Source organism: Galeopterus variegatus, unplaced genomic scaffold, assembly GCF_000696425.1.
Source record: "Galeopterus variegatus unplaced genomic scaffold, G_variegatus-3.0.2 Scaffold3628, whole genome shotgun sequence".
In the NCBI taxonomy this organism is placed as follows: domain Eukaryota; kingdom Metazoa; phylum Chordata; class Mammalia; order Dermoptera; family Cynocephalidae; genus Galeopterus; species Galeopterus variegatus.
In genome coordinates this window covers 194,288-203,097 of record NW_007729739.1, presented here as the reverse complement: position 1 = coordinate 203,097, position 8,810 = coordinate 194,288, and the positions used below count along the sequence as shown (strand labels likewise).

At 48.4% G+C, this 8,810-nt stretch overlaps 1 protein-coding gene across 1 annotated transcript in view; it reads left to right on the top strand.

The window, feature by feature from the left end:
* CSMD2 (CUB and Sushi multiple domains 2) overlaps nucleotides 1-8,810 on the top strand; it is a 122,166-nt gene that overhangs the window by 9,895 nt on the left and 103,461 nt on the right. The window contains exons 10-13 of the mRNA XM_008585596.1: nucleotides 1,334-1,438; nucleotides 6,079-6,197; nucleotides 6,710-6,779; nucleotides 8,119-8,235. Of these exons, the coding sequence (XP_008583818.1) occupies nucleotides 1,334-1,438; nucleotides 6,079-6,197; nucleotides 6,710-6,779; nucleotides 8,119-8,235 (411 nt within the window). The remainder of the gene's footprint in view (nucleotides 1-1,333; nucleotides 1,439-6,078; nucleotides 6,198-6,709; nucleotides 6,780-8,118; nucleotides 8,236-8,810) is intronic.

Below are 8,810 nucleotides of genomic sequence, written 5' to 3'. Positions count from 1 at the left end.
AGCGGGTGCAAGATAGCCTGATGTGGAATAGTTCAGGGCATAGGTTGTGAAGAAATCCAGGGCACGTGGGCTAGCTGGCTGGGAGCTAATTACTGGGCTGGGCAAGCGGGTCACGTGGAGATTTTGCAACTTCCAGGCAGTGCTACATACCCATAGCAACCCAAATAAGTGAGATCTTTGGTGAGTGGGGGCAGAGAAGGACCTGGGGCTAGAGACACAGGACAGACAGTGACCAGCAAAGTTTCCTCCTCTCTGTTGGGGTCTGTATCTCATATCCTGGCCATTTTCTTCTTTTTTATTGAGGTCAAATTCAAACAACATATAATTAACTATTTTAAAGTGTACAATTCCATGGCATTTAGTACATTCATAGTGTTGTGCAACCACAACCTCTATCTAGTTCTGAAACATTTTCCTCACCCTACAAGGAAATCTTATACCCATTCAGCAGTCATCCTCCTCCCACCACCCCCACCCCCAGCCCCTGGCAACCTCTCAGCTACTTTCTATGTCCATGGATTTGCCTCTTTCGGGTATTTCATGTAAATGGAACCATACAGTCTGTGTCCTTCCGTGTCTGGCTTCTTTCACTTAGTACAATGTTTTCAAGGTTCACCAAGTTGTAGTGTGCATCAGCACTTCGCTGTACGCATATACCATATTTGATTTACCCATTCATCAATTGATGGATATCTGAGTTGTTTCCACTGTGGGGATTTTGTGTGAGCATATGTTGTCAGGTCTCTTGGGTATATACCTAGGAATGGAATTGCTGGGTCATATGGTAACTCTAGGCTTAATTTTTGAGTTAAATGGTGCAGCTGCCAGACTTTTCCACAGCAGCTGCACCATTTTCCATTCCATTAGTGAACTTCTGACTGAGGGTGCTGAATGTTTTTGCTCAATGACCAGGGCAATTATCTGAATCTTTTAGGCCTGGGAGCCTATGCTGCTAAGATATAAAAAGGAGTCCTATGCCCCAGATAAACTGTCTACACTGCTGGATTGCCCAGATAATAATACATGTCAGAGTCACTTGGAAGATGGCTAGGAGGAGACCAAACTCACAGGCCACCTGAGGAACTCCCCTCCTGTGGGCCCACAGCTCTGCCTGCTCATCTTGCGGGACTGAGTTTGGAGTCTGCCCTCCCTCAGCCACTGGAGACCTAACCCTCTGAGGGGTGCTAATTTGCTGCTTAGTGAGTTTGATAATTGGGGACATTTGGGGGCCTTGGGAGCAGAATGTCAGCAGGTAGCAGGAACGAAAGGGAAAGGGAGGAGATCGGGGGCCTGGGGAGGCTAAACCTAAGTGACAGCTGGTTTCTTGCCCTAGGAACAACCGTGCCAGCCCTTCTGAACAGCACCTCCAACCAGCTCTACCTCCATTTCTACTCAGATATCAGTGTGTCTGCAGCCGGCTTCCACTTGGAGTACAAAAGTGAGAACGCAGGGTCTTGGGTGTGTGCGGGCTTCAGGGTGGGAAAGGAACTGAGTCCCCACTGTGAGCAAGGGTTGTACTGGGGCTGTGTATTCTCCATCCCACTCAGGCCTTGCCCCAAACGTAGATGAGGATGCTGACGCTCAGATGAAACCTCCTCAAGGCTGCCCAGCCTGCAAATGGTAGAGCTGGGTTCTCACCCAGGTGTCTGGAACTCAAGAAACCTATGTGCTTCCTCTGTGCCCACACCAGGAATGGGAAGGGAGCTTGCTCATTGGCCTAGGCCCCAGTACATAATGTGAGATGTAAGAAAATGGAGGGGTTTCCTCCTCCAGTCCTAAGAACTGGCCTCTCTAACCCCTGGTTCTGTGATGCAGTTATCTTTGAAGTTCCTCCTCTCATTGGATACTTCACTCCTCTTCTACCAGATTCCTCCCTGCAGGCTCAAACTTTTACCTCCTGGCTTCCAGCACCCCTAGAGATCAGAGTCATACTCTTAACAGAAAGAGAGCTGTGGATGTGCTTCCTGGGGAACAAAGAAAGAGTTTCTGGGGAGACTGCTTGCATCCTGGGACTGCCTGTCCCATCCCCTCTCCCTGCTGGGTGCAGGAAGGAGCAGGCACGCAGCAGCACTGTTCACATTCATTCAGAAAATACTCACTGAGCGTTTACAATGTGCTCAGTGCTATGCCAGGTTTTGCTAAGATCGGGTGAGATCAAAGTGGGTCAGTCCCCTCAGAGTCTGCTAGAGAGAGGCAGACACGTAGAGAGAGAAGCGTTTTACAGCATTACAGCATTACATGGATGTCTCTAGATGGTGGAGCAGTGAGTGGTTCAAAACAGAGACTGGTCCTTTCTGCCTGAGGCAGGTGCAGAGGCGAATGTCACGAAGAAACATTGAGCGCCTGCAATGTGCCAAGCCTGGTGTTAGGTGCCCAGAGAACAGAGAGGAATAAGACGTGGTCCTTGCCTTTGAAAGCACAAAGCCTAGGGAAAGAGATAGACATGAAGCAGTCGTTTTGGTGCAACTTGATGCACTAAGGTACAGAGAAAGGGAGCTAGACCTAGCCAGGTAAGGCCTTGCAGAAGGGGATGCCTGAGTTAGTTAGGAATGAGAAGTGAGAATTGCAGGAAGGCGTGGCTGGTGGACCGCCTGTGACATCCTGGGCCTGTGCAGGTGGAAGGCCTGGTTGGTGCTAGAGGCCTGATTGGGTCAGCCTCAGACATTATGCAGATGCCCATCTGGGTCTCCAAAATGAATGAACTTTATCCAGGGGGTTGGGAGAGGATGAGCTGGATCCCAGGATGCTCATCACCTGAAAAGACTGAAGTGTGCACCTGATAGGAAAGACCTGGGACAGCTTGAAGCAAAGACCTTGTGGGGTAGAGGATAGGACAGGGACCTCTGGGACCTTCCTCCCCCAAGACATCTAAGGGTTTACTCACCCAGTGGAGTGAAATATTCCTGGTTTCTTGAATAATCACATTTTTCCTTTTACCCTCTTTTCTCTGTTCTTTCCAGTTTTGTTTCTTTATCCAGTATTTTAACTTGAGTCCTTAAATGTTCCCTAGAATTTTCTGCTTTTTTTTTCTTCTGAAGATATATTTTCTTCCTGAATCTCTTTGTCATTCTACTGCCTCATTCCCATGAAACATTCACCTCTTCTCGCTTCCTTTTGTCCAAGGGAACCGACAGTTTTCTCAGCAGCTGAGGTGTCTTACACGCTCCCCTCTCATGGTGGGAAGAGCTGGGGGAAAACAGAGGTCCCCACTGTATTTGGAGACTGGAATTCTTAGGAGCCAAGACCCTGTAGTTACGTTTTGTTCTGTAGATAATCTACAAAGAGGGCACAGAAGATGGAGAATTAACTGCTATCGTAGAAGCAAATGGCTTTGAAGGGTACTGAAATGTCACATCTACCGCTATGACTCATATTTAATGTTTATTTAATTGAAATGGAAATGGGGCGATATGCTTTCAAAAATAATAAATTACATATGATAAAAAATGATTTTTTTTTATTGTTAAGTGTGGTTTGAATAAAACCAAGCTGTGCAGTGTAAGAGAAACTAGAATGAACTTTTCTCTGTCTCCCTTGTTTTCTCTCTCTGGTCTCATCTTTCCCCCCATTCTATTTTTCCTCCTACCGTGCGCTTTTGCTCTCTCTGTCTGTCTCTGTCTCTCTCTGCGCCTCCTTCTCCTTCTGTCTGTCGCTGCCTTTGCGGTAAGTAAGTAGGTCTCTAGTCCCTAAGTGTGACCACCCCACTAAGTACTGTGCTGCATTCTGCTGGAGTGTGGGGAGGAGAAAGACAAGGTGACAGCCAAGATGAAATACTTCAGATTCCGTTTGGTGATTGTTTTAATCCTTGTCCTTGGGGTCTCTTGTCTCAGCTGCTAAGATTTTTGAACATAAGCCAAACAGCCTTATTTCTGAGCACAGCATTCACGTCTTAAGAGCACAGGTAGGACAGGAATTGCCTGGGAAGGGCGTGAGGGAATTTCTGGAGTGATAGCAATGCCCTGTAGTTTTCATACACATACGGGTTATAGGGGTGCAAGCATTTGTCAAAACTCAGCACATGTATACTAATGATTATGACAAACTTGAGGATAACAACATGTACACGAATGATTTGTGCATTTCGTTATATGTAAATTTCCCTTAGACAGAAAAAAAAGCACTTGTAGGTATCAGAGTCTCATCTCTGAATATGGCATGAGGACTCGTCAGCTGCTGCACAAGAAGATGGGCTGGTGACTGGTGGCCCAGGCTGAGCAGTCCTTCCCCAGTCCTTTTCCACGAGCGCCTGGCTCCCTGCAGACACTGGACAGACGTGGGTTCCCCAGGGAGCCTATATCTCCCAAGGGTGCCACCAGGAGGGCCGAGGCTGCAGTCTTCCAAACTCTGGGAGACTGCAGGTACCCAGCTCAGACAGCCACACGGTCTGTTAGCCTGTCCGCCCTCCTCTCCTTCCTGTGCCCTTTGGGAAGACCACTTTGGAGTGGGTGGAGACCCCATTTACTGCTATCTCTTTGCTTTCTTGTGAGTCTTCTATCCCTTGCCCCTGGAAAACTGCAGTCCAGGTCCAGTCCACCAACACCCAGGGATCTATTTACTGCATCCTGAGTGCAAGAAGGGAATCAGCCAGGGAGGGATTCAAAGCAGGATGAGGAAGATTTCAGGAGGGGAGGCAGGGAGAGCAGGGGACAGGGTCAGGCGTGAGCTCAGGTGGCCTCGGGGTCGGGCCTCCACTTGGGTGGATCTGGGATAAGACTGGGATTGGTCTGGATCCCAGCTCCATGGCTCACTAAGGGCATGTGTCTGGGCTTCTCTCAGCCTGTGTCCTTGTCTGTGAAATGGGATATTAAGAATGGTGTCAAGGGGACGAGATAATGTGTGTGGCTCTCCTGCCCCAGCCTTGCTCATGGGACGTGCTCAGAAGTGCTGCTCCTGTGATGATGGGGTGGGTGGGCAGGGAGGAGGAGGGTTAGGGTGGATGCTCTAGCAAAGCTCCCACAGTGCTAGGTATATGATAAGGACTAAATGAACGCAGACAGAATTTGGAAAAGTCAAGAAAGGAGAGTGAAGGAGGAACGTTTGAGAGCCCACAGAGGTGACCTTGAAAAGGTACCAGGCCAGATTATGAAGGCTGTAGAACATCAGGATGAGAAGGTTAGAATTCATATAATAGATGATGGGCACCTGCTTCAGATTGGCAAACACGGAAGTCCCGTGATTCCAGGAGAGGTGCATGTGCATACAGGGTGGACCGGAGCAGCAGTGGCTTGGGGTAGGGGATGAGACGGAGGCTGTCACAGGATCTGGTATTGATTATGATGGGCACCTGCTTCAGATTGGCAAACACGGAAGTCCCGTGATTCAAGGAGAGGTGCATGTGCATACAGGGTGGACTGGAGCAGCAGTGGCTTGGGGTAGGGGATGAGACGGAGGCTGTCACAGGATCTGGTATTGATTAAGTGTCAGAGCTGACCTCGGGAGGTGAAGTGGGAGGAGCCACCACTACTGCTCCCAGAAAGGAGCTGGCCTGACTAGGAAAACACAATAGGAGAAATAAGGCAGCAGAGAACCTTATCCACTGGCAAATTTTTCTCAGGAGAGTCTGTCCCAAACAGTGGGACTCTAACGGTGCCCCTCCCTGAGCAGCTCTGAGATGCCCTCTCTGATAACTGCTCTCCTTCCTTCCTGCCTTCTTTGCCTCCTCTCAATGTCTTAGCCTGCAGGAATGGTCTTCTAAAGGCAAGGAAGATTGAGGGAGGTTGGGAGTAGGAGGCAGAAGTGATGCGGAGGAGCCCAGGCAGAGAGGTCTGAGGGTTCACAGCCAGGGCTGGGAGCTCCTGGCTCTGAACTCAGTGGGTGAGCAGGGCAGCCAGAACCCCCAGGGTGACATGCCCCTGCCCCAAGTTGCTTTGCTCTGTTGAGCCTCTGTGCCATATAAATACTCTTATTTTTGTCTGTGTGCTGCAAGGTGAAAAGGGTGGGAAGCACTGGTCTAAAGGCCAAGAGAGAGCCCAAATTGCAGGCACCCCTTCTCGCTGCCGCCAGCATTGCCCTCAGCCCACTGTCACATTGACCTGCTGGGCTTGTCCTTTCTCCTTTCCGTCCGTCTGTCCTGTCTAGCGGTGGGCCTGAGCAGTTGCCCGGAACCTGCTGTGCCCAGTAATGGGGTGAAGACTGGGGAGCGCTACTTGGTGAATGATGTGGTCTCTTTCCAGTGCGAGCCGGGATACGCCCTCCAGGTACCTCCCTTGACACCCTGGGGCAGGAAACAGGTGTCCTCTGAGAGGTGATTGGCCAGCCTTGTGCAAACAGAGCTGCAGTCACCAAGGAACCAGGAGCAGCCCCCAATTCTCCTGGGGACTATTATCTACTCCCGGAGCTGCTCATGCAAAAGACAAATTTTGCTGACTTTAACAATTTGGCGCAAGCCAGCCTCAGATATGTTCCTGCAAAGTTGGACTTGACTCGACTTTAAGAAAATTTAATTTTCCTTTGAAGGCTATCAGGGCATTTGGTAATTAAAGGAGTCTCACAAGGAAACCTTTAGTAATGAGAATTCTTCAGTGATGCTTGTTAATAATTGTCCTTTCCAAAAATTTCTCTCCATCTTACCCCCTTCCCACAGTGGATCTGTGTATCTTTGTGCATCTTGTCCCTTAACAAGAGACCCCCAGCAAGCCCCCTGTTCTGGTTTGCACATACAATGGTGCCCGCAGGGGCAGCTCGCCCACCCCCTTCCTGATTCTTCCAGGGCCACGCCCACATCTCCTGCATGCCCGGAACCGTGCGGCGATGGAACTACCCTCCTCCGCTCTGTATCGGTAAGGGAGCCCAGACTATTTCTGTTCATTTAAATCCATTTCCTCCCAGGGATTTGAGCCCAGGGGCATATTGTTGAGTTCAAGTTCAAATCAGAAGAAAGTATGATATGCTGGGTTTGCTTTTAGTCAGTTTTAGACTGTTTTTGTAATCTGCAGCTCTCACTCAAGGCTGTCATGATTTGCAAACCTCTGCCCACCAAATGTAAAATTACAGAAGGTTTGCCTATTTGAAAACATTGTAATGACCATTCTCGTTCAAGATAATCAATCACACCCCAAAGGGAACGTCTAAGCACTTTGGGCTTACCCCCTGTGACATTTTGTAGAACAGATAGATAAATCCTGTAATAAAGAAATGTCAAGGGTTGCACATGAAACAAAGACTTAGCTTGGCTTCACTTCTTGCCCTGTGCTAGCAATGATAAGATCAACAGATACGAGAAAAGACCAGGTCTCCCCTGCAGAAGCTTCTGGTCTGGTTAGGCAAGGAGGAAACGAACATTTATTGAGGGTCTTCAATGTGCTAGACTCAGTGCTGAGCTCAGTGCTCCATGTTTCTTCACAGCAGATCTTCAGGAAAGGTATCATGATCCTAAATTTGCAAAATCAGAAACCTAAGTCTTTTAGGATAAAAAAGAAAGTGCCAGAGTCAGGAATGGCAACCTGAAGTTCTCTGGTGCCCAGCCAAGCATAAAGTGCCCTCAAAGCTGACCTTGGGACAAGAAGTGAGGGGAGTCAAGCGAGTGTCACCTGGGTGTAATGGCATTTCCCTTTTAGGATTTCATCAGGATACATGACAGTTCCCTTCCTTTGTCCTCTTTCTGCAGTCTTGGAAGAGTTGATTGGGCAGTGAGGAGAGGGAAATTTGGGGAGAGCGGTGTAATGGCATTTCCCTTTTAGGATTTCATCAGGATACATGACAGTTCCCTTCCTTCATCCTCTTTCTGCAGTCTTGGAAGAGTTGATTGGGCAGTGAGGAGAGGGAAATTTGGGGAGAGTGTAAGACATGCTCAGACTTCTCTTGCAACAGACCACTTTCACTTGCCTGCGTGTCCTCACTAGCAGAACTGGCCTGTGAGGGGCACGATCAAGGTCAAGGGTCCATAACTTGGGTGTGTGGACTCCTAGGCAGTCCTAGGATGTATTTCCCTTCCTGAATTTACATACTCAGTTTTGCCCATGTGTATAGTTTTTTAGGGAGATTTCTTTGGATTCTCAGAGGGGTTTGTGACTCAGCAAAGGTTAAAAACTGCTGCTCTGAGGGAGTTTCTGAACGTTGGCATGGTGCCATATTCTCCCAGAGGTTGTCCTAACCCTTTGTCTCATCTCATTGTCACAGCACAGTGTGGAGGAGTAGTGGAAGAGATGGAGGGGGTGATCCTAAGCCCTGGCTTCCCAGGCAACTACCCCAGCAACATGGACTGCTCCTGGAAAATAGCACTGCCCGTGGGCTTTGGTAAGTCTCCGCAGTCCCCTGGAGGAGACAGGGGCCTCACGCCAGGCCAACTGGGCTTAAAACATGTCTGTGAAATCTCTCAGCATAACCCTGGCCAAGTCAGTTTCATGCTCTGCCTACTTTCTCATCTGTTAACTTCTCATACAATCGTGAGGGTTTGTTAAGAATGGCAGAGATGAAAGTATAGAAGGGAGAATCTTAGGGGTTGCCATTATTGTCATTTGAGTAATGGTATGTGGCTCAATTTCATTGGGGTACTAAATGGCATATTGGAGTTTAGAGCACAACTTAAGATCCAGGAAAGTGAAATGAGAAATTGCTCGAGGATGGTTAAAAAAAAAAAAGAAGAAAAAATCTATTTTACGGAGACTGGACCTCAAGTTGTGCTTTTAACTCCAATATCCGATTTATCATCCTAATTACATTGAACCAAAGTCAATGTGAAATTGAGTTTCCATTCTTCATATGCACATTCTTGCTGTCCTAGAGGCTGGGAGGGATTTGTTTTGTTTTCTGTTTTTTTTTTTTTTTTTCCTTTTTGTCTTTTTCCGTGTCCGGCAATGGATCGCAACCCT